This window comes from Onychostruthus taczanowskii, unplaced genomic scaffold (assembly GCF_017590055.1).
Source record: "Onychostruthus taczanowskii isolate IOZ18803 unplaced genomic scaffold, ASM1759005v1 scaffold131, whole genome shotgun sequence".
In the NCBI taxonomy this organism is placed as follows: domain Eukaryota; kingdom Metazoa; phylum Chordata; class Aves; order Passeriformes; family Passeridae; genus Onychostruthus; species Onychostruthus taczanowskii.
This window is the reverse complement of record NW_024498474.1, coordinates 381,336-408,391: the sequence shown is the minus strand read 5'-3', so window position 1 is coordinate 408,391 and position 27,056 is coordinate 381,336. Positions and strand designations below refer to the sequence as shown.

Here is a 27,056-nt window from a genome sequence, read left to right as displayed (position 1 = left end):
TTGACATATCATTATTAGATAACAAGCAAATAACACGAGAAAAGAACCCAGATCCACACACACACACACAAAATCAAGGCTAATTAGCGCCTGTATTTAAAGACTGTGGGGGGAGCGAAATCGTGATAACTACGTTTAGTTAGTGCTTAATTAGCTAAGTAGTCGAACGTGGCTCAGAGCAACCTGGTCCAGGCGAAGGTCCCCTGCCCACGGCAAAGGGCTGGAGCCGAAAAGCACCGCACTGGGGCTGATTGGTGGAGGCGGCTCCGGTCCCTCCCGCGGGAGGCGGGCACAGGGGACCTGCCCTGTGCCGGGAGCTGCCCGCCGTCCCGGCAGCGGGGCAGTGCATGGGGCGGGAAGGCAGCCGAGCCTTTCCCCGGACGCGGGGGCGAGCGGCAGCGCCGGTGCATGCGGTGGGGCGGAGCGGGGGCAGCCCGGAGTGATGCGAAGTTGAGGGAGGACGGAGCGAGGGAGCCTCCTCTGCTCGCAGGGCAGCCCAGCCCCGCAGCAGGTGCAGCAGAGCCCGGGCGGAGGCACCGGCGGGCCCGGCGCTCTCGGCGCCGCAGCAGCGCCGCAGCCCGGGCCGGGCGGACCCGGCTGAAGGACAAGAGCCCCGAGCGGAGCTGCGGTCGTCGGCTCCTTACCAGAGGCAGCGACGCGGAGGAGCGGCCCTGAAGGGAGAGCGGTGAGGGGCCTCGGCGGTACCGAGGGGTCCCGGCTGCTGCGCCGAGGGGTGGGGAAGTGGAGAGGGGATGTCGTTCCACCTCGCTGCTTGTCCCAGTCTGCCTTCTTCCTTTTCCCTTCCCACAAGAGGAAGGGTGCCCGCCGCGGAGGGTCTGGTGTAGTGGGAGGAGGGAAAGCCATTCAAGGGGATGGGGGGGTGAGAGTTGAGGGGCTAAGGGGGATGAGGGTTGGAGGGCTGAGGGAAAGAGCCATGGAAGTCGGGGTGAGAAGCGGGGAGCTGAGGTGGAGAGCCGAGAGAAGAAGCCGCAGGGGAGCCGCGTCGATGCGGTGTTTCCGAGCGAGGGGACGGTGTGACCTGAGGAGGGAGCTGAGGGGTGTGGGGGAGCGCCATGTCCTGAGGGGCGCCAGAAGGACGCGTCCCTTCCCGCCCTTTTCGTGAGGGGCGCTCGCGCGGGGAGACAAGAGGGGCCCGGCGGCGGCGCGCAGGTACCTGTGCGGCGCTGCAGGCGGGCGCTCATCAAGCGGGCTCCGGCGTGCTCGTCGTCCGGGGCCGCAGCGGCTAGGGCGAGGAAGCCCGGCAGGTGCTGGCGCCGCTCCTTACGGGAGTTGGAGCGCCGTGAGGGAAGCGGGAGCGGGGGGTGGCTGAGGGGGCGCCCGCCCGCGGGGTCCCTCAGCGGCGGCTCCGCAGCCCTGAGGGGAGGCGCGCGCGCGGTGCCCGGCGCGCGCGGGGCGCTGAGGGCGGGAGCCCGGCGGCGGTGGCGGGGGGGGACGCGGGAGGGAAGCCGCCGCTTTTCGGACACCGAATTCTGGCCGCTCTCGGCGGGTCCCCGTTTACTGCTTGGTGTCACCGTGAGGGGCTGTCGCTGACAGCCGGCCCGCGGTGCTGTCAGCGAGGGTAGCGCCGCGGCGTGTGGGCACAGGCCCCCCCTCCCCCCTTTCTGGTTTGCCGGCTTTTTGGGACGCGGTGTGAGGGACATCGGAGACCTGGGATGGCTCCTAGAGCGCCTGGGATGCAGTGCCCTCCCTGGGTATTCCCTCCGTTTCCATCCCAGCTGCCTCTGAAGGAAGAGCGTTGCGTAATTGCTGCTGCGCCTCCCGTTTGGGCTCAAAAAGGAGGAAAACGGCGAAGCGTGAACTTTTCGGGCGGCACATCGCCGAAGTTGCGGTATTTAAGCGGATATCGAGTGGCATCTTGTTTTTTATTCTCTAAATAACCTACTCGTTTGAGCCCTGGCCGTGGAACAGCAGGGAATTTTTGGGAATTGCGCAGGCCGTTTTGCGTGCTCTTCAGAGTTCCCTGGGGATGGACAGCAGGGAGCAACTCTAGTAGTAGGCATCCTTGAAGGTCTCCTCCCCCAAAGCAAACACCTTGAAATGAATGTGTTTTGATTCCTTTCCTATGTTACGACCAAATGACTTAGTTTTGGGAATAATTCACGTGATATTACTTATTTCCAGACTTTTATTGCCAACATTTTCTCTGTTAACGTTTCCAGTCTGAAGCTACCTGCTTTTCCAAGCAATTATCAGACAAGGTCACTTAGATTTTTAGCTGAGCCAGTATTAAAGCACTGACACTACCTAGTGTGCAATTAACCTTTGCTTCACGTTTCCTTGTTTTTGTTCCTGTGTTTCAGTCATTGATCCAGGCCGAACACTGGATACTGCAGTGGCTTTTCTTTTCCAAAAGACCAACCAGTTCCTGCTGGAGTCCTGTGCTCCGAGGCAGCTTTCATGCTGTTGTGAAAATATTTCGGTTGAAGTACAGGGAAATTAGTATTTAGCACAAAATGCTTGTGATTTATTTTTCCTCTTTTTGGGTGTTTCCTGTTAACAGAAGCTCTTTATAGAACCGAGAAAAGAAAATATTTGTCTTGTGAGGTGTCTGTTAAATATTGAGACTCAGAGGTGAGAATCATGTCAGTGTTTTGTAAACAGGAGATTTTATTTTCTTAGGGTGCTTCTAAACATTTGGGTTGCTCTAAAGCAGGATTTGGGTGGGGAAACCCATGGGATTAACCCCGACTGGAGGAGAGGACGTCTGAAATGATCCTGCATCCTTCTCCTGTGCAGGGTGATGTCACCTGAGCTCTGAGTCCTCTCCTTGCCGGTGTGAGTGAATCGGAGGGAGGTGGCTTGCTGAGTAAGTGCTAATGGAGCGGTGGGCTGGTTTTGGTGGATGGAATTGTGGCAATTGCAGCTGGGTGCGTGGCTACCGTGCCTCGCTGGCATGGCTCTGTGTGTGTGGGGCCTTTCCTGCTCCTGTTGAGACTTGCACAGGGGACATGGTCTGCTGGAGTTCTCTTCCTACTACTTGAAAAGTGTTCTGTGGTAATTAAGAGTGTAACAATGTCTGTACTGACTCGGTTATTTTCTAATTGGTGCTCTTGAGCATGAGATACATTAGTTTTGACTTAAACTGCCGAGAGTTTATTGCCCATGCTTAACATTCCTGCTGTTTTCCACTTTGGGCCCTTTAAAGTGCTTTTTGTCCACATTTTTAGCCAGGTTGCTCCCTTCAGACCAGTACAAGAATTTACCTTGGTTGATTCCTTATGGGTCCAGTCTCTTATATTTCACTCACAAGAGAAATCCCACTGCAGTATTCAAGCCTGTTGGGTTGTTTGTGGTGAGATCAAATTTGTGGGATGATTAGCAAACTAAATAACTTTTTTCCTCCAGCTCTAGACTTTCAACAAATATTTTTATTTCTGTTTGATGATTACAAAGTCATATTTGTGAAGAGAACAGAAGTGTGTTTGAGAAATGTTGACACATGAGAAGCATTTGACATCATTCACCTCCTTTGTTGGTATTTCTAGTCCTCAGAAAAATTTCAGCATGGATTGACTTCTTATTGTTGTTTTAGAAAGTATCTTTGGGCTGAAAACTGACTTTCTGATACAGGTTCAAGTGTTTGTGAATAGGTATTGTAGAGGCCTCTTCTTCCTATTTTCCAGGAAGTAAAGTACACTGGAAACATTTAATGGAATTCTCTGTCCTTCCCCCAGGAGAGCTTTGCTGGGAGGCAATTTCCAAGACTTGTGACATAAGGTTTCTTGAACATTTGATGAATTATTTTTCATCTTTTATGACACTTGGATGTCTGTTAAAATGCTCAGGGTGTGAGGTCCTGGTGTTCTGTGTAAGAAGAAAGCATTTAAATGGCTTGTAGCCCAAACTGTGCCTATAAACTGGTTTGTCATGCCCATAATTTTATTTGTATAGGGAAACAAGCATAGCTTTCTTCTTTGCTCTCTGCTGTTCTTTCCTCCTATGAATGGATGGTTCAGCTTCACAAAAAATAAGCAATTTAAGACTATTTTCCCTTCTTACTCAGTAACTAAAGGGAGAGTTAATGGGAAGTCTTGAGTCAGCTTCTGATTCTGAGCTGAGCTGGAAGGGAGCCTTGATGCCCTGCAGAAAGAGCATGCTTCAAAAAAAATGCAAATATTAAGGCTGTATCTCAGTGTACTTAGAGGGAGGTAACAGTGTGAATGTAGTAGTTGGAGGGCCTTCCAAGTTTCTTAATTCAAGACTATATTCCATTAGAGAAATTATTTTCACCAGCAGTCTGGAAAAAGTTATTTCATTTATTTGTTATACCTGAAGATGGAGTGCATAAGTGTAACCAAAACTTCCAACATTAAATTTAGACATACAGGATTTTCGATTAAAATGCAGTTACGTATTTTGTATTTGATTTGCTTTTGGTTTTTTCTGCAGCCCCCTCCATCTATTGAAACTTATTTTACTTAAATCAAATGAATAAGGTGTTTTAATGCCAGGAGTACCAGTTAATGAAATACGCATTTTTAAAAGTATTGAAAGAACTTTCAACAACAATTATATATTAGCTTTAAAAAAAATAAAACACAAAAAAGCTAGCACAAAGCAAACAAAAAGAGAAACAAGAAGGCCTCAATAAAACACATGGCCAGTACTGATGTGTTACTTAATTACTTCCTCTTAGCTTTATTTCCAGGACATCATTGTTGTCTTCTCAGTTTAACGCTTCAGCTGGGAAATACTCAAATTGGAGGCCGAGTGAGGTCTGGTTGACACTGCAGAGTGAGGTTTTCTGGCTGCCACTGCAAGTGAGATGAAAGGAGCATCTCTCTGTCAATGAAGTGGGGGTGAGGAGCAGGAGCTGTGCCCGGAGTGCTGCTTCCAACACGAGAAGCACAGCTTGCCTGTGAGGTGGGAAGTGTGGCAGCAGAACCTTGGCCAGCCCCACAGCTGTGCTAGTGCTTCTTGTAGTAGCTGCTTCAGATTTATAGGAGCTAGGGATTTTTAAAGTGAGATATTTGTTAGACAGCATAGCTGCTGTTTGCAAGGAGCTGGATTTTATGTGTTCTAGGTTTCCTTGGGAAGCTGCTTGTGCCAATGTTCATCATTCAAACATCTGCTCAAGCAGTCCTGATTTTTAACAGCATGGTGTGCTGAGGTGGGCCTTGCAGCAGTACCTTTCTCAGGAGTGTTCTTGGTTGCTGCCCCTGGAGAGCTGGGTTTGGCGTGGTCCAAAGTCACCACAGCTCAATTCAAACCTGTGCATCAATGCACTGTAAACGCCAGCAAAGCTTTGCTGGAGAGCTTACACCCCTGATGAAGCCTTGCTGGACCTTAGAAGAAAATTATTTCCCAAAACTGAGCTTTGGGGGGTGTGTGGTGATGTGTGTGGTGTTTGGGCCCTGGGAACAAAACTTTATCACTTTAATCAAGCTTAAAATGCTCGTGTGAAGCTTTGTCTGCACACATTTTGCTTCCCAGCAGCACAGAGTGGAAAATTCCACTTGTAGTATTTCAATAACATGTCTGGATAGGCCAGTCTAGTGCTTGGGGCATCCATGACTTGTGAGGCTAAAAGGAAATGGGAGCTGTTGGTGTCAGTCTTGTGAGGACTTGTGTGGAAACTTGCTCAAGGACGGTTGATGGTATCTGAGGTTTTTTTTTTTCAAGTTGAAAATCTTGAATAGCAAATCTGAGCGTGTAAAATATAGGAGTAAAGCTTTCTTTAACCACTCCTAATGATAAGTCATTAATTACTGTGCTTTGTGGCACTTGGGTAATTATTTTGCTCGTTTATCAATTAGCTTTATTTTCATGGAAGTACACTTGAGGATTGGAGTATTCCGAATTCGTTTTATCTCAGACTATACTTTTATTAGACAATAAGTTTTGCCTTAAACTGCTTACTAGTGAAATAACTACAGATATAGGCTATAAAGTTATTTCTGTTTTAAACACCTGTCAGGTATTTATTACTATGTAGTGTTCATGTTAAGAAAGTTGTAGTTGCTTTCCAGAAGTGGAGGAATACCTGGGAAGTGCAATTTTTGGGGGTAGGAACAGACATGTGCATGTGTAGAACCACTTGGGGTGTGCCTGGATGGGTTATTGTTCATTTGTTTTGGTTTTATGATTCTGGGAATTGTCTTGGAGGTGGGAGCCATCTTTGTCTTGACCCCTTGTAACCTTTGGGTTTATTTTCTCTTTTCCCTAATGTTTCTGGATTAGCAGATTGTACTTAAGTCATAGACTCTCTTTGAAAATCTGCAAACCCTGTCTTTAGATTTTGAATTATACTTTAGTCTTACTCAACTGCTGGTGCTAGAAATTTGCAGGAAGCTTATGTGCACTTAAAGATTTTTATACAGCTACAAAAAAAAAAAGTCCCAACCCTTCCTGGAGTGCATTTTGCACCTTCTAGAAGATTCCCAAGTTGATTTCCGTCCCCTGTAGCTGTAGGTAAGTGATGTGGTCTTGCTCTTAAAATCAGAATCTCAGGATTAAACTGTACAGAAAAACTGTTAGACTACACTTTTATCCTTACTCTAGGCCCAGATTGTACTAGGAGATAGTTCAAAGCAGGCACTGAAAATACAAATCTGAAAACAACAGACAACAGAATTTGAAGAAAACCGACCTGTGAGTTTCAAAACAGAAGCTATTAATTAACAGAGTGAATAAGCTAAATGTTTTTGGCATGTGTGGTGTTGCTGCAATTATTTTAATGGGGCTGAATTACAGCAAAACATGACGAAATGCAGTGTTTTCACTTTATTCCAGGTTGCATTTCCCACTGCTGAAACAAACCTGTGATAGTTTCCCTTGTGATTGTGTTTGTGTGGCTCATTAAAATGTGCTTATTTGCTATAGGATGAAGTCAGAAACAGAACAAAGAAATTCATTGAGTGCTTCTGGGTGTCATGTGATGGCGTGACCAGGGAGAGCTTGTACCAAGCTGAAGCCAGCTGGAGTGAAAAGCAAAGCATCCCCCCAATAATTATTGAAGTTAAGTGAAAATCCCAGTCAAATGGGTTTCAGTTTAAAACTAATGTTGTCTCAGGCCCTGAGGCTTGTTCATGAGCCAAAATTCATGCTTGGGTGATGGTAGCACATAACTACAGGCACCAATGAATTAGGCTCACAGCAAAGTGCACTGCAATTTCTTCCAGCCCCTCCTTCAGAGAGTCATTATAGCAAACGAGATTCAGGCATTAATTCCAGTACTGAAAATCAGTGAGGTTTTTTCTTTTTTCCATCTTTTTAGCACTTCATTCAGCTGCTCTTTCAGCCTGTCTTTTGATGCCAGTGTGAGACCAAAGGCACCACAGGCAGCTTTGACCCTTCAGTGGAGGCATCTTTGTCTCCATCAACTCCTGTGGCACTTATGCCTTGTCCCCTCTGCAGGTAGCAAGTTGCCTTTTATTTTCAGCACTTAGTCCTGTGGTGAGTTATTCTGTTCCTGGGCTCTTCAGGGCATGGTGGTCACACAGCAGGAGCTGGGCTGGTAAAAAACATCTTTACCAGCACTGGTGTCCCCTGGAAATGTGGAATAACCTGTTGGCTTCTCTCTGTTGATACCCCCAGCCCTGATGTCACAGCAATATTTCTGGTTATTTCTGATGTAAAATGGCTGCAACAGGTGGAGAAACTTAGGGTTTCAGGTCTGGCTACTTGGAGGGAAGGTCTCCAGCAGCTGAGGAGACTTTGTCAAGGGACTTGCATGTTGTTGCCAAAACACCGTGTCGTGAGCGAGTTCCCGCTAGCTGCGAAGGAAGAGCTGTAATTTGTCAGGAAAGATTCTCCTGTTGCGTTGGATGAAGCAGACAAATCTCTCCACCAGGAGCGTGCGTGTCTCACTTGCAAACAGATGGCTCTTGGCTGTGTGCAGGCAGCAGTTGTCTTTCCAAGGTGCCAGGGGTGGGATAACCACGGGCAGCAAGGAGCAGAGCTGTGTAACGGAGAGCGCCGATGCGCAGAAATCCGAGCTGCTGGCGCACCGAGTCACGTTGTCCTCAGTGGAAGGCTCGCAGGTTTTGGAGCAGTGTCTGAGTGCTTGGCTTTGCTAATGGTCACTATGTAAAGTGTTACAAATTGTAGAGATCCTGAAATGCCCCGTTTGAGATGCCCGGTGCAAAACAGGACAAAAAGGAGTGGCTGTTCTTGCTCTATTTGCTTTTATTTGAGTTATTAAAATGACTCAAGAATGTCTTCTGATTTGTTTTGATTACCCTACCTGGTAGGTCTACAGAGGTTAATGTTTCACAGGTTTCAACATCTTGATGGAACTCAATTCCATGCAGTTAGTTGGGCTGAACTTGGGATATGGATGCTAGTACAATACCGACCTTTAGTAAAGTTGATAATTTTTATTGTTTCACAGTTTTAGTGCATGGGGTGTTAAGGAATGTAGGTCATGTGGAGTGGAAGGTCCTTGGTCCTGTTGGAACTGAGTTCACCTTGTGAAAATATTTAATTAGACTTGAATCCTTTACTCTTGGGGAAATCAGATTTTGGCTGATACAGTCTCTGCTGCAGCATTATGACTCCAAAGCATGCACATTTATAAGGGACTTGGTAAAAAGATCAAATTATTGGTATTAGTAAATTTGGAAATCCTGAGTAGATTGAGAACATAACCTTTTTATAAAGGTAATATTTGTAAGTATTTAATATTTTTAGATACGATCAGTCTTTTCAGAAGTTTAGGGCAGTTTTCTGTAACCATGAAGAATCACAGAGCACTTCTGTGCAAAAGCCAGTGGTGAAGTGTTCCCAGGGCTGTTATACTTTGGCCACTTGCTATAAAGTTATTTCAACAGGACAGAATGCCTTGTGTAAGAGTTGTATTCCCATGTAACTTCTCAAAGATCCATCTACTAGAATGCTTTTTGAAAATATTTTGTGTATAAACTGTAGGACCTTTATTTTGGAGAAGTGCCTCTTCTGCCATGCTACCTGTGAAGTGAGGATTTCTGAAATCCTTTTTCTACTATGGTTGAGTACAAAAGCTTAGGTAAAACCCTTCTATGTTGGACAAAACCTGTTGCACATACAGCAAGTGGTTACTAAAAGTGGTTTCATAAATTGTATATCCTTTTGACTCCCTCTTAATAGCTCCTTTGCTGTTTGCATAGCTGACACAGTAAGTCTGACAGAGGATTGTAATGCCTATAAATCTTCCTCTTTTGTCTGTGGATGAGATATTCTTGTACTCATTGAAGCTCTTCAGTCACTGGATAGGAGATGTTGTTTGGGAGACTGTACAAAGCAAATGCAAAAGCCTGCTCTTGTTGATACACGTGTCTTACTAATTTCTTAATTTATTCATTTGGTTGAAAAAAGGAGCCTGTGGTTGGAAGCCAAATCACACCACTCATCTAAAACATTGCAACACAGGATAGCAATCAGGGCACACACTGTGCCTCAGCAATTAGCAGCAGGATGTGTGATAGAGAAAATTTAAGGGCATAAACCCAAAGGCTGTACAATGCCAGGTACCAGAGTCTCTTCCCAGATGATTTCCTGATTTGTTGCTGTGAGACTCTGCATGTTTGTGCATTTCTGGTGCTTTTTTGCTGCTTTTCTGCATGCAGGTCACTTAGTACCTAGTGCTTCCTAATCTTAAACTGCAGTTTGCTGCCTCGAGTCAGCTTGTGTAATGCTGACTGTAATGTCCTAAAGGATTAGGGTATTTTGGATTGCCTGTGGAAGAGGTGCAGCACAGCAAATAGTATTATGGGCTAAGAACAGGTTTTACGTTTCCCAGCTGAAAGGAAGGGTAAGGAGGGAAGTTTTTGCTTGAAGATCATGGTCTTCCTTACTGTCATCTGTTATGCCACTAATTAATATCTTCCTGTCTCCATGATAAAATTATTTTCTGAGATTTGCTGTCAGACATGATTTGGTCAGTGCATTTCCTCACACAGGTAGCATTTCTGGGTGCTCAGCAAAAAAATGCTGATGTGGAGTGCTATTAAATCTTAAAATGTTCATGAGGAATGTGAAAAATTAGACATGTTGAGGGATGTGTACAAGTGAAGAGTTTTTCTTTGGTCACTCCTTTAGTTTGGAATCAATGCAGTTCATGTATGTTTGTGTGTACATGTATTTGTATTTTGTCTTTCTTATCAACTGCATGTATTTGGCTGGCACAGCTGAGATTTGGGTTGAGTACATGCATTTTTAACATAGAATCATCCTGTACTCTGCATTAGTGAAACTTTCTCTTTGTCTTGCAGTATTTTATTTGTCTTTCAGCATTATACCTAGCTGCAATTGCCTTCTGTTAGTCACTCCTGGCTATCTGGGGCTTGATAAAAGGCTTTGCTTGCAGGGCCTTTGGTCGGGCAATCTGGGTTGTAGGGCTTGGCTCTGTGTTTGTATAACTGAGGTGTTCACAAGCCTCTGGAGGATGGGTATCACGTTTTACTTGTAAAACCATTTTTAATAGCAGCTAAAGCAAACAGAATTGCACACAAAGTGCATTCATGTCAATGAGGTTTGGAGTGGGCAGGGCTGGAGTGGCACTGAATTGGGTAATGTCAGGGTAATAATCTTTGATCAGTGGTCATTTCTTTCCCTGTTTTAATGCTCCCTTTCTATTGAGAGCAGTAGTAAAGCATAGTCAGCAGCTGCTTATGTTGGCTTTTTGGTTTTTCCCCAGAGGTAGTTTGTAGTGCTCTCCACGACCAGTTCTTCTGCAGCTTCCCTCAGCATTTCTCTTGCTATGCTTTCAACCACGTGTCCCTTCCTACAGCTACACTACATCTGATCTTGAGAGGAATAAACACCCTGTTTGTGTTTATCTCTGGTGAAGGCTGCAGTTGGGCATGGTAGGGTGGGATTGGCTCCTGAGGTGGCACTGCCCTGCTCATGGTTCCAGTGTTGTGACCCCAGCTGGGATAGCTGAGGTCAAATATGCCTTAGTGGGAGAAAAGCAGCTGGCTCTGGAGCCTGGCATGGGTGGTTGATGTATGTAACTGTAAAGTGGTCAAGGTCCCTTTACCTGTGTGAAAGCTGCATCAGATCTGCAGCTTTTAATGCTAGTTTAGGTGCTGATTAAATACATCTTTCTTTTGGAAAAAAATATTAAATTTAAAAATGGTGGTTTTGCCTTTTTGTTCCACTTGGCTCAGACACTAATGTGAAGTTTCAGAGAGTTTACACAACTCCAAGAGCAGAGTTTGTGTTCTTCCTTCTAAAATAAGGAGTTTTATCTAATGAGGTGTAGTAAAGGGAGGGGGACAATACTGGAGCAAGGTGAAAGAATAAATCAGTGTGTGTGCACCACAACTCTGGCAATTGGTCGTTTGCACAGCTTGCTGAATTACATGAAAATCTCACATTTCCCTGTTTTAAAAAACAATAATATTCCTGGGATGCACACATTAGCTTTCTGTTTGGACATAGTTATTTCATTGCTAATCAGCTCCCAGATTTGGGCTTGCAGAGGTGGCAGCCTGTTCCTTTAACCTGTGCTGTCTCTGTGAAATGGTAATGAGTAATTTGAGCCCTTTGGGTAAGGTGAGTGATCAGCAGCTCAGAGATTGCTCCTTTGCTGTCAGAGGAGTGCTGCTGTTTGGGATGAAGGGCACCTTTCCCGACAGAGATCCTGCTCAAACTGCCCAGGTAAACTCAGCAAACCTTAGCAGATCTACAGAAAGGCTGAACAAAAGGGAGGAACTTAAAAAGCCAATTGCATCTCTGAACTCAAGCTCTGTCAAACTTCCTTTGCTGGTTTGGAAATCAGGAGTGCTCTTGGTTAGTGAATAAAAAGAACTCTATATCCTTACGTGTAAGTGCTTAAGAACTGTTAAATCTTTTGAGTAGTGATGAATGTGGGAGCAGTTTGCGTTCAGGCTGTGCTGGATGGAGGTGAGTGAGAGGCTCCTCTGCTTCTGGATCCCTCTGTGATGGAGGAAAATATGCATAATGGTATTGCTGGCATGGAAATAGCTATTTCTGAGTTTCAGAAATAGCAGGTAGGCAGCCAGGAGTGTAAAGCAGGAAAAAAGCCTCAAACATGCCAAAAAGTTCTATTAGCAGTGATTAGCAGATTATTAAGGATTGGCAGCAAATCTAAATGTAATCTTGGGTACGTGTTCTAGGACTGTAATTGACTGTTACACCAATTATTACTTGGAATTTATCTAAACTAATTTAAGATTGATGTTTATATAAATGACATTAAGTCTTAATGTTTAAATTAGTATTCTACAAGTCAGCTAGCCCTGTGCTTATTTCCAAGTCATTCAGTTCATTTCCACATTGCCCAACCTTCAAGTATCACAACTTTGTGAAGAAGGGGGGGAAGATCCTCCTTTTTTTTTTTTTTCCTTCTGTAAATCATGATTTTATGTGTAGTCACATTTAATTTTTGTGTAGTCACACTTGTTGTAGGTCCTGCTTGGTCCTTCTGTGTGAATGGAAAAATACTTTCTTAAAAGAAATAAACCATGATTTAGAAATGTTTTGGTCAGCTGAAAACTGCTCCAACAGTCTGACTGTCCAGGAGTGTGCTTGATTTTCTGTAACCCTTTAAAACTCACACTTCCTCTTTCATTTGAAAACCCCCACATGGAGCTTTAAGTATCACAACTTTGTGAAAAAGGGGGGGAAGACCCGCCCTCTTGTTTTTTTTTTTTTTTTCTTCTGTAAATCATGATTTTGTGTAGTCACATTTAATTTTTGTGTAGTCACACTTGTTGTAGGTCCTGCTTGGTCCTTCTGTGTGAATGGAAAAATACTTTCTTAAAAGAAATAAACCATGATTTAGAAATGTTTTGGTCAGCTGAAAACTGCTCCAACAGTCTGACTGTCCAGGAGTGTGCTTGATTTTCTGTAACCCTTTAAAACTCACACTTCCTCTTTCATTTGAAAACCCCCACATGGAGGTCATTAAACCTACTCCAACAGCTACTCCTAAAGTTAAAGGCATACCAAGAAGTTAATGTTTAACTTTTTCTTGCTGTGCTCCAATAAGAGAACCCGTTACAATGAGTAGTTGGTTTCACTACTGTAATGCCATTCTGCATCTGGCTCTTCTCCATAGCTTTGTTTTTGGGGCTTTTTTGGCTGAAAGGAATGGCTTCAATTCAGTGATCATTTTGTGGGTGTTGTTTGGTTGGGGGTTGTGTTATGTTTTGGGGTTTTTTTAGCAAATTGGGATTTTCCTTTTTACCACCTTCTGTGATAAAAGAATGTTGCATGCCAGCTCAGACGCCGAAACAGTCATGTTTAATGGAGGCAAATCCTAAGAAGAAGGACTTCAGACAGAGGTACAAAATGGTTTTATATTGTTAACCATCTTAGAGAAGTGCATCATTCTGTGTCTCTGGGCTTTTCTTTCCTCTTTTCTGTCAGGACACCTAACAATTCTTTTTCATTCTCCTGGTGTGCAGAAACAGAAGGCAGTTGCATTGGACGTTGATCCTTTTTATTTATTTTGGCCAGTGATTTGTTCTGGGAGTTGACAGCTCCATTGTGGCTAGGAGTTAGTAGGAAGAATCCCTGAGCTCTAGTTGTCAGTAGCTGGCTTCCAGCTGAGCACCACCTTGGCATTGTCCTGACACTTGTAAAGACTTCTGAGCCTGGGCACTGCCTGCTGCTTTGGGAGATGAGCTGAATCAGAAATTCCCACTGGAATAGGCAAAGTGTCCTGGGGGAAATGCCTGCTGTGCTGGGGGAGGGCAGTTGGACTGGGGAAGTGTCTGGGGGAGAGGCTGGAGCTGATCTTGGGTGGTTGTGTGTTGATGTTCTGCTGGTGGCACCGGGCACCCACCTATTCCCCAGTCCCAGTCTGCCAAATGGGAATTGGGCTCATGATTTATTGGCTTACAGAATGCTGTAACCTATTGCCCTTGCTCCTGCGGAATTCAAACCTGAGCTCCCTGCTTCTCTCTGGCCAGGGTCTGAAATGATGAGGCTGCAGGTTCCTGCCAGAAGTTCAATAGAAGGTCAATGCAATTTTTCCCAGTAAAAATGTCACTTAATTGGCATTGCTCTAATAGCATCATGTGTTTCATATCGCTATGGCTTGGCAGGTCCTGTACACATATTTTCCAGCTCCTGTGGAAGGTGCTTATGTTGAAAAGGGGAGTTGCATAATAGGTTTTTGAGAAGTGATTATTGTTTTACCAGTTCTGAAGATACCACAAGGCACAGACTGCCAGCAAAGTGTGTTGTGTCATCTCTTGACACTGATACACTGCAAGAGGATAAAAAATAATGTTTGGTAAATGCTTTTAAGTGTATTGCCAGGTTTTCATGTTAGTATTTATAATACCTTCACAAGGAGTAGAATGTCCAATGTGATTTCTGTTTAAAACTTGGCTTCCAGGTAAGTGTGGGGACAGAAAGCAGTGGGAAAACACTGTCGACATCCTAGGGAATGGTAGCTGTAGTTCCCATGGCTTTTGGTGGCATGTGTGTCACCCCTGCCATGGAAAATATGCCTTAGGGCTAAGGATTGTCTTCTGTGCTGTGCTCTAGGCCTTGGATCAGGAGTTGTAAGTAGGGCCAGCCTGTGGCAACGTGTGGGATCCCCAGGAGCCCTCAGGCTCCTGTAACCTTTGATTTCTGCTGCTGATAGAAACATAACTGAGTTTCCCAGTCCTGCACCTCCATTCATGGTTTTGCAATATTGCTCCTGTTGACAGGAGCAGTAACTCAATACCGTGGGAATGCTTCTAGCATGGGGAGATGGAATCAATAATGGGATTTTTCTGAGTTTGATTCATCATTTTTCTTGGATGTTTCATTGGTGAACCATGTTTACTTACTTTTCCTAGCACTGGAGCGTTACCCTCCAGCAGAGTCCTGTTCAGGATAACTGAGCATGGGCCAGGGCAGTGGTTTTCCCTCTGTACTTGGCCCTTTGAGACCACACCTTGAGTGCTGTGTTCATTTCTGGGCCTCTCACCTCATGAACAATATGGAGGTGCTGGAGCACATCCTGCTGAGGGCAGTGAAGCTGCCCTGGTGAAGGATCTGGAGAATAAGTTCTGTGAGAATTAACTGAGGGAGCTGGGGGAAAAAGAAGCTCAGTGGAGATCTAACTGCTGCCTACAACTACCTGAAAAGGACATCCTTCAGAAAACCTACTACAGAGTAATAGAACTCAAAAAATCCCTCAAACTTTTTACATAAAAAGTGTATAGGAATATAGTAATTTATAAATAGCTGTATAAAATCTGAGATGCTCTATTTGTTAGCCAGTAACCCATGTAACATTAACTAAGAAAAAGTCCTGAGCAGTCTCAGGAGGGAGGAGGGTTGTAGGAGCATTATATGGCTATACCATAGGGAGATAAGGACTGAATAGCAGCGTTATCTGTTGTTTTTATTTATGAAGGACACTGCAACAGACTGAGGCTTCCACCTGGATTGGTTTGGCATGAGGAAAGAGCAGATTGTTTGTTCGGTTTGGCTTGTACTCAATCCTCTCTTCTAGGAGGGTGATGGTGACTGAGGAGTTTCTGACATGTCCTTGTTGTGCTTCTAAGGCACTTTGCTTTCCTCTGCTGCATACAGCATTTCAGATCACCCAACCACGTGTAAAAAGTATTTTCCCTTTCCCCAGCAGTGTGCTGCTCTCAGGAGCAGTGCTTTCAGGATGGCACTGGGGTTTTTCAACTGGTGTTCAAATGGGTGTTTGTGCTGATTTAAGTAGGTTGAGAATCAAGTACCTGTTCAAGTGTTGTTCATGTGTGCAGTACTAAGTCCTGTTATTATTCTTGTTCTTGTAAGCAGAATGTCATTTTTGGAGGCTCAAAGTTGGTTTAAGTCAATAGAAGCATCCTGCTGCCTGATTTTTTGCTTTCTGCTCCTATGTATCTGATTGTCATTGATACGAAAGAAAAACATAGTGTGAATATGCATGTCCTTTTAGGAGGAAAAAAAGTCCTCAATCTTCTCTGTCCTGTTAGCTTATGTGAAAACAAAACCGATGAAAACGTTATGCTAAAATCAGAGCAGAGTTGCAGCTTGAAGGAGGACAACTCGAAGCCTGTGGGTATCTATTGGAGAAGGACTCAGTGGAAGCACTCTTAACCATGCAAAGGAAAGGGTGGTGTGCTCGAACCGCAAAATGTAGTCCTGTTGTCTGTGATGTAATGCTCTTATTTCTCCTTGCAGCTATGAAGCCGTACGCTCCAGCCTTCATTCTCCTGTGGAGTGCTGTTGGGATAGCGAGGGCTGCCAAAATCGTTGTTGTGCCGCCAATTATGTTTGAAAGCCATCTTTATATTTTCAAGACTCTGGCCTCAGCCTTGCACGACCAAGGTCACCAGACAGTGTTTCTCCTCTCTGAGGGCAGAGAGATTCCTCCATCTAATCACTACAGACTTCAGCGCTACCCAGGGATCTTTAACAGCAGCACCTCGGATGATTTCCTGCAGTCCAAGATGAGGAGTATCTTCTCGGGGAGGCTGACTGCCCTCGAACTGTTCGATATCCTGGACCACTACTCCAAGAACTGCGACATGATCGTTGGCAACCGAAACCTCATGCGTGCCCTCAAACAGGAGAAGTTTGACCTGCTCCTGGTAGATCCCAATGAGATGTGTGGATTTGTTATAGCCCATCTTTTAGGGGTTAAGTACGCCGTGTTTTCCACCGGCCTCTGGTATCCAGCAGAAGTGGGCGCTCCAGCTCCCCTGTCCTACGTTCCAGAATTTAACTCGCTGCTGACGGATCACATGAACCTATTCGAGAGGATTAAAAACACTGTTGTTTATCTTATTTCAAGGTTTGGAGTCAGTTTTTTGGTTCTGCCAAAATATGAAAGGATAATGCAGAAACACAAGGTTCTTCCAGAGCGGTCCATGTATGACTTGGTCCATGGATCCAGCCTGTGGATGCTTTGTACTGATGTAGCGCTGGAGTTTCCGAGACCTACGCTACCCAACGTTGTTTATGTGGGAGGAATCCTAACGAAGCCGGCCAGCCCTCTGCCAGAAGTAAGGTTTGCTGAGTTTTACAGTAATTCCTGTGCTTTCTGCTTGACCTCATGCCATGAGTGGCTGTTTTTAAGCAGAGATTTTTTCAGGTGGGACCTTTTCTTTTGTTGCTTGGTGCAATATTCCGTGGAAATCACTTCGTGTGGTGGTGAGGGGAACTGTTGGTCACAAATTCAACAAAATTGATCATTTTTGGATGCAGGAAGTATTTTGCTTTCGAGTGAGGTGCTAAATGCTGTGCTAGAGGTGAGAAACTGTGCACTCTGCCTTGGAAATCACATCAGCAGCTTTTAACCAGACATGGTTTAAAATGAACATGAGGTAGAATGGATGAATACTGTTCATGCTAAAAGAAGCCTGCTGGTAGGTTATGCTGAGTGACTTCATGCTATGGGTGTTTTTATGGTATTTGTTTTTGTGCCTCCCTTAGGTTTGATAATGACTCTAACTCCAGGTGTACGTAAGCCTGGGAAGACTGTACCGAGCGATAAATGGAGATAAGAGTTGGCAAAGAAAGCTCTAAGGCTGCATTCAGATATGTATTTTCACTGTGCACGTGCACAAGGCTCAGAACTTCAAACTGAAACAGTGATAGTGACTGGACTGCAGAAATCCTGGCTGCACAGATTAATTATTAAGTTTGATTAGGTCAGTGATCTTTGATATGTTACACCTAAGAATGACTCTGTTGAGCAATACTGTGGTGAGTGACAGGAAGAACAATCTCCCAGAAAACCATGTCCTTTGCACTTCTGTTTAGGTGCACGTAAACAAATAGATCTTGAATTGGAGGGCGTTTTTAATGGATGCTGGATGATAAAAAGGGCTAGGTAGACCTGCAGTGCTCAACAACTTGCTTTTTAAAATGGCTGTTTCAGCCTTTGCTTTTTGTATGGCAAGTGCTGTTGTCTGTTCTCCAGGGTGTCATCAGAGATTGCCATAGCAGTGCTGCTTCTATTTGGCTCTTTCCACATGGGCATCGGTGTGTTTGTGTTCAGGAAGGGTCAGGTACCCTGAGAAAGCAGACTGAAAGTACCCTTGTGCTGTCTAGAAGTTCATCCCTGTTTTCTCTTCAGGAAAACTTTGCTAACTAGATTTTTTCCTTCATTTTCCAGACTGATATTTCCTTTTTCTGTTAGAGAAAAAAGGTATTTGCATAATCAATATGGACAATGAGATGAACACTGTCTGTTTTGTGCCTTTTGATGTTCTGTGTAACAGGAGTGACAGTGACCTTGAAACAGATCTGTAGGTCAAGTAAATGGTGGCAATTATTTGTTACAGAGGGGGGAAGGAACTACCTAGAATTATTTGTGAGCTGAGACATTTTTTACCTTTTCAATTCTATCAGGCAATTCATTCTTAGTTTTCAAAGCATGAGTTTTCATTGAACAGGAGAGAGGGACCAAGTGAGCACATTCCTCTTTTATCCTGTCATTTGTCCATGCCTAAGCTGTTACACATACCCCTGTGGTGTGTTTTGTAGGTAAATTATTGGGCAGTCATTTTGTGTCTGCTGAGCAATTGGATGAAATTCCGAAGTGTCCCTGTGTCCTGGCAGATGAGAACCGCGAGTGCGGATAGCGCGTGCTGCGGCTGTTCTCTGCTCTTGCTGCATCTCCAAGGCAGCAGCCTTGGCTAATTTATTTTCTGCAGCTTCTGGTTTGGTGCATTAAGGTGAGCCAGAAGCAGAGCTAGTTCATGTTTCTGTGCTGGGCTGGAACTGGTGATGCTTCAGCAGCTCTCTCAAGTAATTTTCTTGTCTGTGGATGATGATTAGAAAAGGGGAGCACGTAGCAGGACATAGCAGCTAAAATTTGCCCACTAAAGCTATTATTACAAGTCTTTCAGGGGTCTTCAATTCTCCAAAACTGCATGCAAATAGCCTAACTTTGTCTGCTAGAAAAGTATTGGGGAAAAAAAAAAAACCAGGGGTGTTCTTTCAAGTCCAAAATACCTGCTCAGACTACCTGGGGCACCTCAGTAGTGACACCCCTGTGTTGTCAACAGCTTTTTCCTTTTTCCCCCCCCTCACCAAAAATAACCAAGTGGTTTGTTTAATCATAATGGAATGCCTACACATAAAAGTTCTAGCTTTCTGTTCATAAGCAGCATCTTAAAATGAAGAGGCAGATAGTAACAAGTGGTCAATGAGGAGACAAAGGTCAAGATCTCTTAAGGTGTTACATGGTGGCCATTCTTTCATTCCAGGGGATGGGGTAGCTCTGTTTTGTGGCTGCTCAGATTCTGCAGCCCTTCCCCGAACTTCTTGAAAGAAAAGTTGGAAAAGCACAGATTTAAAGGTAGCACGTAGCAGTGGGTGCTGAATATTCATGTCATGTAACAGTGTGAGGGGAAACAAACCTGATCCAGCTTTGCTGGTCACCTGTGTTAATAATATATATATATATAAATATATAAAACCTGACCCAGCTTTGCTGTCCCATCTGCATTAATATTTCGATCCTGGGGCACATCGTCCCTGCTGATCCGCAGTTAGCTTGTGTCAAGCATGATTTTCAGCCGCCGCTGAGCTCTGTAGCAATTTCGCAGCAGCCCCCGGCTGTGGCACACAAACCGCGGGCGTGCCTTTGGGTCGCAGCTTGCCCAGATGCCTCGGGAAGGCTCCGATCCTCCTCGCTGCTCTCCCTCCCGGGCAGTGTCCTGGTGTCGGGCTGCGCTTGGCGCAGTGTCCCTCGGGAAGTCGCAGTGATCGGCGTGCCAAGGAGGGGGAGCCAGCGGCGGGAGCAGCGGGTCCTTTGGAGGTCACCGCTCTGCCCGGCTCCCTGCGGTGCCTTGCGGCTCCCTCCTCGGCAGGGCTGGGCAGGCAGTGGCTGAAGTGCCTGGGGATGGCACGTTGTCCCTTCGGATCCCTGCTGCAGGTGGATGGAGCCGAGCACACCCTGTCGCTGTGCTCTGCCGTGCTGGGAGGGCTGATGGTGGCTTTGCAAAGCTCTGCATAGGCGGTTCTGGTTGTGGTCTGTGAGAGCCAGTGTGACATTTTCACTGGTTAAACTGAGTTTGGACTGTGCTTCTTGCTCAAAGTGTGCTGTGCTGCTTAGTTAAAAACAAGGAGATGGTTAAGGTGACTTATCCCACGTGCTTGTGAAATTTTATTTGCTTATGGCTGGTGGGTGCAGAGTCCAGCATTTGTGTACGTATCTCACAAAACCATATGCTGAATTATTTAGAGGACAGTGTGAACAGAATTAGCCTTAAAAGATGAAAAGCTAGAGACTGGCTATCGGGTCCTTAAGGGCATCAGTGCCTTAAACTATTGAGGGCATAGTGTTCCCTGGCAGTATTTTTCAGATAACTGTCATTGGCCATTAGGAAAACCACAGGCTCCTCTGCCTCTTCCTCACTACATTTCTCCAGAGGGATCTGAATGAAGCTGGCTTTTTAAAGGCACACCCTTATAAGCAACAACAGGGAAACCTCTTCTCTGGCATTTATACCTTGTGACCAGGTTGATGTGTACTAGGCATTAATCAGCTTGGTAAGTCCCTGAATCAGGGCAGGAAGCTGAGGGCTGCTCCAAGCAGCTGCCTTGGGAAGTACTCAGTCCATGAGGGAACTGAATTTATGCTGCAGAGGAGGGTGTTCTCAGTTTGGAGTAATAAGTTGTCCTTACAGCTGCAGCTGTCAACAGATAATTACAGGAACTTCCTCACTCCTCCATGGACATCTCTTATCTGAGCTCATTATTATACACATCAAAGTCTATGCAGCAAATTGGTGCCTTTGAAATATCTTTGCTAAAAAATATTTTGGTTTTTTTGGTTCGTTTTCTCGGGTTTTTTTTCCCTCCCTGAGCCTTGCTGACAGTTCTATGTTTACTAGGTGTGTTAGCTGATATGTATCTTGAAAAAGAGTTGGGAGATGTTTTATTCCTTAAACCTGGCTTTTCTCCTTCATTCAGATTCAAGGACACTTCTGTAAGCCCTTGCAGACTGTAGCAGATTGTTGTGCATGGCGTAGCACCATCATTTTAACATTATTTTTAAAGTCCAGGGAATAGTTCTTACAGACCTGTTTGGACAGTAAATTTCTGGTGATGTGAAGCAATTCCAGAGCTGTTCTAAAATACGTATGGTTGTCAGCTGGGGAGGCAAAAAGTCTTTTAAGGATGATGGAGATGATGCAGCACTGCGTAAGTTCTGTACTCAACTGTATGATCGTGTCTTTTGGCTCTGAAATTATTTTAGGTAAAGCTTCTTCCCCCCTAGAATTTGATGTTTTGATCCACAAGAAAGGATTGTGTGAGCTCTCCAGGCACCCACAGTCCTCAAACCGTCGTGTCCAGTCTCAGCTGCTCCAGCAGGACCGGGCTGGTGAGCCATGTCTGGTCTGCTGTACTGCTGCATTTTAAATTTGGGAAGAAATGTGACTCAGCATCTGTTTAGTGCAAGAAACAGGGGAAAGGACACAGGGTTGATTCTGGAGCCTTGGTTAAGTGTCTCCAGTTAAACTTGTAAGGAAGGCAGGTCCTCCAGGTGCACATGCCAGGAATCACGCTGGCGTCCCATGAGCTGACCAAGGAGCACCAAACCTTCAGTAAGCCTGTGCTGTCCATCAAAAAGCAAATTTACTTGGTTCATGGATTACAGTCCAGGCTGGTTATTTGTTGAGTTCAAGCAGTTGTTTGTATTGGGGATGGAAAATAGAAGTTCCAGACCTTAGATGTTGGTCAGATCAGGTGATGAAAGCTGAAATCTAAAAGCAAGAGGAGTGGCTTGGTTATTTTTATTCATTAAAAAAGAAAAAAAAAAACACCAAACAAAAAAAACCAAACAAAAACCACTTTGATAAGCTACTACTGTAAACAGGCTTAGTGGTTTTAAATACTCTAATTGATAATGTTCATATTGGAACACACAAACTAACAAGATTTATTCATTTTGGGAACTTGCAGTGGTTTAACTGAGTGTCTCTTCCAAATTTTGGGGGATGACCTCCATAGAGGACAAATAATGATGTTTTTCCCATTCATAACATAAAACAGAAGATGGGAGTTTATTTCAAAGGGTGTTCTTTTTTCCTGGGGTATTTGGAACATCCTTGAGTTTCGGTACCACATTCCTGTAATTTGGCAAGTTGGGATGTGCTCAAAACTTGACATTTATGAGTAGCAAGCCTAATTATTAGTATTACTGACTTGGAAAAAAAACCCAAATACATTAATCAAGCCTGCTTTTCTCATGTACTAGTTACTTAAAGGTGAAGTGGATTATTTGCTTATGGCTAATACCTTGCTTTGGGGGGTGAGGTGTCTCCAGCTGTGTGAGGGAACATCTTCCTGAGCTGTTGATGGGGGGAATTCTGCAGGCCATGTGTTCTGCTGCTCACCCTGAGCAAGGGGAGTCTGGGTGGAAGATGTGGGTCCTACACAGGCTCAGCAGCCAGCTGAGCTTAGGCTTTTCAAAGAAATTCTGGTGACTGATGGCTTCTTTACATAACTATAATATATATAGGTATTATGTATGTATATATATACACTTTACATGTATTCATAAAGCTGTAAAAAAAAAAGCAAAGGGAGGAGGTAAACCCCAGGAAGAAAGAAAAGCTGTTTTATCTGAAGAGGAAAATGAAGAAGAAATTGCAGTTATTAGATTAAAGGATTTAAAGCTGCAGTTTGAATCCTTATCTCCTACCATCCACAGAGCACAGGTGTCATACTAGAACAATAACAGACAAAATTTTCCAGGTAAATGAGACTATCACGTGGATTTATGGGTGGGGTGTATGTCAGCATCTGTAATACAGAGGTCTGTGTTTATAATTTAGCTTCTTGTCAATTGTCTTAGCTGTATTATCAGCAATTTTATTTGACTTCATGTTCTGTAGGCAAAATAAGTAAAAACAGTCTTCATCCTTAGTACTGTTTTTTCTTAACTCCTGTAGAGTTTGTTGTTCCATGTGGAGCTGCTGAGAGGGTTGGTGAAACCTTGGTTTGCATTTCCATTTGATAATCATCAACTTTTCCATTCCTGCTTAGGAAGGTGGTTTTTGGGATATTTTTTAACAGAATGCTGCCTGTGGGGTAATGCCAGCAAGGCTTCTAATTGGAGCCCTGGGTGTGAGGATCCCTCTGCTGCACCTGCCACTCTCTGCAGTGATTTTAATAACCTCTCCTGAAGGGCAAGCTCCTTGTTTTCCACTCCTCCCATTCATTTGAAAGGAAGGTTGCTTTCCCAGGGTGCTTGCCAGAGCTCTGGTGAGTAATGGATTTTTGCACCAGGGAAGTCCTTGCGCGGCACTTTCCTGGTTGACCTCTAGCTCTGGGTAGAGCCTGTTCCCAGAGCTTCACTGGATATCCCTGCAGCTCCAGAGGGGGCTCAGGTATGGGAGCAAAGGCTGGGGGGCTGCATTTCCTCACTCTGGTTTGGGGTGTGAATTAATTCCTCTTTAAAGTCAAATGGACTTAAACTCGCTGTCCCTCTTGGATGCTAAATGAGAAAAGGCAGTAAAGGTCCGGGATAAGAAACTACCCCATTTTAGGAAAGCTTTGTAGGATCTTAAAGACTTTTTAAAAAATTTATTTTCATACCCCGTGTGTTTTGGTGAAGGCAGAAACACTGTGTGTATATATATAAACAGCAAATAATTAGTTAAAAAATACAAAAGTGTTTTCTGCATTTCAGCAGGGCTGAATCAGTGTCTAATATTGAAAAACTTAACAGCATTGTCAGATTAACATGTGGTGACTGTACTTAGTACTGCTGAGGTTCTGACAGGGAACAATTCAGATCTTTAGAGTTTGTTTCCCAACTGGTAGCAAGATTTTTTCTTCTTAGCCAGCAAGAAAACAGGGATTTTGTCTAATGCTACAATCTGAATATGCTTCTTCAATGGGCACAAGGTATTGATTTTGTAATTACCTTGCTCTGTGCCAGTATGAATCACAAAATGTGAAAAAATTGTGTGAATATTAACTGCATGCAGCTTTTGTTTGGTGGAGGTCATTAATAAAGCCCAGGGAAGAGAAGAATTAATTTGTTATTAACACAGAGGGAAATGGGGGGCTAGGGAGGATCCTGTCCTCATGGGGAGCTGCGTGTCTGCTCTTAATTGAACTAAGAACTTAATTAAGACGGGTGATATGGGAGGGAGCAGGTCCTGATCAAATGGGAGACTGGCTTTTGCCTGGTGGCCCTAGTTGTTAAAAGGCAGGAGTTCAGTCAGTGGAAAATAACCTTGGGAGCGTGAGCGAGGCGCCGGGCGCTGCGGAGCCAGCAGAAGCAGCTGGATGTGCGGAGTCAGGGAGGCTGACTCCATCCTCTGCCTCGTGCCCTCGGTGTGCACTGGCCTGTTCTGTGTCCTTTGCTGCTCCAAGCAAATAAAAACTCCTATTTTTGGTTCTAGACTGACTTATAAATTCATGGCAAGTAAATACAAACAGCTTGCTTTGCCTGCAGTGATAGTTTCTCTGCGTTTGCTGTGGAATTGTGGGATTTTGTAACTTCGAGGTTATATGATCCTGTTTGTTTTGTGATGGTAAAGGTTGTATAAGGGCACCTGTATGACCTTAGACCACCTGTTCTGATAGGTTGTGTTAGTAAAGTCTGAAATAAAAGTGTATTAATACGGAATTTAACTATGTCACGCTAGAGAAGTACTATTCAGAGGACAGCAGAAAAGTTTGCACACTCAAAAAAAAGTCTTTATACCTTTCTGTTAATTTATCATTGAGCATCTCCTTTCTAAACATGGCTTAATGTAGCTTCTTATTTTAAAATAGATCTGTTTTTGTCTGCTCTAAGCAGCATTATCTAGGAGAAGTTGCATAGGATGCCTGTGCTCTGCCTTGGGGAAAGGGTGGTTTGCATCCATATCCGAAGAACAGGCGTTTGTGCTATTGCACATTTGAATGGAGCAGCTGAACAGGGAAAGCTTCGGATATTACACCCGGCTATGTTTGTATTTGTGCACTTTGTTTATCTGAAACAAAGCTCAGTATTAGGCACCACTGGTTAGTGCCAGCTGGGCCCTCACTCCCTGCTCACAGCTGTGTGTTCAGCACCGGGGCCTGCAGAGAATGGCTAATTAGGCAACCAGGCAGAACAAAGCCCACACAGTGGGGCTGGCACAATAGCATTCCTGTCTCACATTGCTCAAAAGATGGACTTTATTTCTTTATTCCTCCCCCCTCGCTCCTATAGTACTGCAAGGATCAATAAGTGCCTCTTGTCCCTATGCAAGCACAGAGTCCTGTACTATTTCTCCCAAAGGACATGGATTTGCAGAGAACTTACAAGGAAACAAGCAGAGACCCAGCAGGGTTGGGCACAGTGTTTCAAGTAGAGGCCCTTTAAATTTTTTAAGCTTCAGTATGTGTTTTTTTAATTAATTCTCTAAATAACTTTGAAAACATTATTGTAATTATATAGGTATTGGGTGATATTTGCATTATTTATTATTTCTTTAACCATTTAAGTGAAAATTTGAATTGGTTATAATATGTGTATTAGGTGGTCCTTTATAATGAACGTGTCTAAAGCTGTAACTGGATGAAAACCAAAATTGAGCTGGAAAATATAGTTCATAGCTCAGTTGGGAAATGTGGTGTGTTAGACTTGCCAGGCCTACACTTTAAATGGATGTGATGTGCACAAGCTCTGGGAGTGTCTGTTCTGATTCTTCATTAGACTTCCTATTGGGAGTTTTGCTGTCAAGTTCATCGAGGTTTGGGGGTTATAATTCCTTCAGGTTTGATTGCTGGTTTGGAAGGAAAAAGCCAGGTGCCTGTTTCTAAGTCACTGCTAGGTTTGTCAAGTTGGCAGTGTAGCCTCAATGAGGGGCAATGTTGTCTCTTGGCTGTGCTAGGGCTTAGAAGGAAAAACCCTTGCCTCAGTTTAAAGAAAACCTGGAAATGACTTATATTTTGGGGTGAGGGAGAGGGTTAGATGTTCTCTTCCAGTCACTGAAAGAAAGAGCTATTTAAAGAAATGCCTGTCCTGATGATGTATATCTTAAGTTTGAATTAACTTCTCACTTCTGTGCTCAATTGATGTTTGAAGCAGAGTTTGAGGAAGGCTCAAAGCAGATCATCATGTAACAAACTCCCTACCCTGATTGTTTTTCTTTAGGTTAGACCCCCAAAATGGTAATTTCCTTTCCTTGTGTTTAAAGAAAACCATCCTGAGTTTACAGGAAACCTGGAAATCCTTTAAAGTGGGCAAAAGGAGGTGGCTGTGCTTCGAGGCAGGAGCAGTGAAGTGCTGCCGGATCAGGGAATGCTGATTTTAATGAGGGCGGCTCTAATGACTCATCCTGACTCAGTGCCTTTGCATACAGAGAGTAATTAGATCGCCGGGGCAGAATGTGCTGGAGGTCAAAAGTGTAAGTGGATTTAAGGGGAAGAAGGGAGTGAGTTCATGGGGGATGAACTTGGGCGTCTCTGAGGGCTTTTTTGTGGGCTCATCGAGGCTGCTGTGGGGGATGTCAGGGCTACTATGGCCCTGGTGAGTGAACAGGTAGGAAGGTGACTGAAGGCTGCAGAAATTGTAGGCAGACAAAATTGTTCTGTGGCATCAGTGTGTGTTTTTCCACACACTGTGTCACTGGTTCTGTGAGCCTTGCTCCCAGCTTCTCTTTGGTGAACATTAGGTGTGTACATGCAAGAATTAAGTGGCATTCATAGCCGTAGTCACAGTGCTGCTCAGGTATTCAGTCCCTTTCAGAGATGTGCCAACAGCACAGCCTGCTCTTTATCTGCTGTGAGTATCACACCTTGAGTACTGCACAAAGAACAGGCAAAATTCAAGAAAAAAAGTACTGAGGCTTTGTGCAATGCCACTTGCTTGGATTCAGTTTCACTGGATCCTCTGTTTAGAAATTCCATGCTAAAAAGCTGTCACAGAAATAATTACAGTAAGTTTAAGGAACCTGGGAATAATGGACTCGTGCAGATCACAAACTCAGGGAGCTCTAAGAGGATGGAGTGTAAGTTCTCTGTTTTCCATTGCCTGCTTTTTACCTGACTCCCTCCATATGTAGTGATCCCCTTGAATCAGGGCTGTGTTATGCCAGGAATGACACAGATGTTTGCAGGAAGAACCTTGATCCTGAAAAGTCTGCAGATGATTTTCTGCAGTAGTGATGTCCAGCACCCCTCTGGGG

At 44.5% G+C, this 27,056-nt stretch overlaps 1 protein-coding gene across 1 annotated transcript in view; it reads left to right on the top strand.

Moving 5' to 3' along the window:
• The first annotated feature begins 337 nt into the window (after window positions 1-337).
• The window catches only part of UGT8 (UDP glycosyltransferase 8), a 36,272-nt gene continuing 9,553 nt past the window's right edge, over window positions 338-27,056 (top strand). Inside the window, exons 1-2 of the mRNA XM_041396846.1 lie at window positions 338-685; window positions 16,108-16,931. Coding sequence (XP_041252780.1) covers window positions 16,110-16,931 — 822 coding nt within the window. The 5' untranslated portion in view covers window positions 338-685; window positions 16,108-16,109. The remainder of the gene's footprint in view (window positions 686-16,107; window positions 16,932-27,056) is intronic.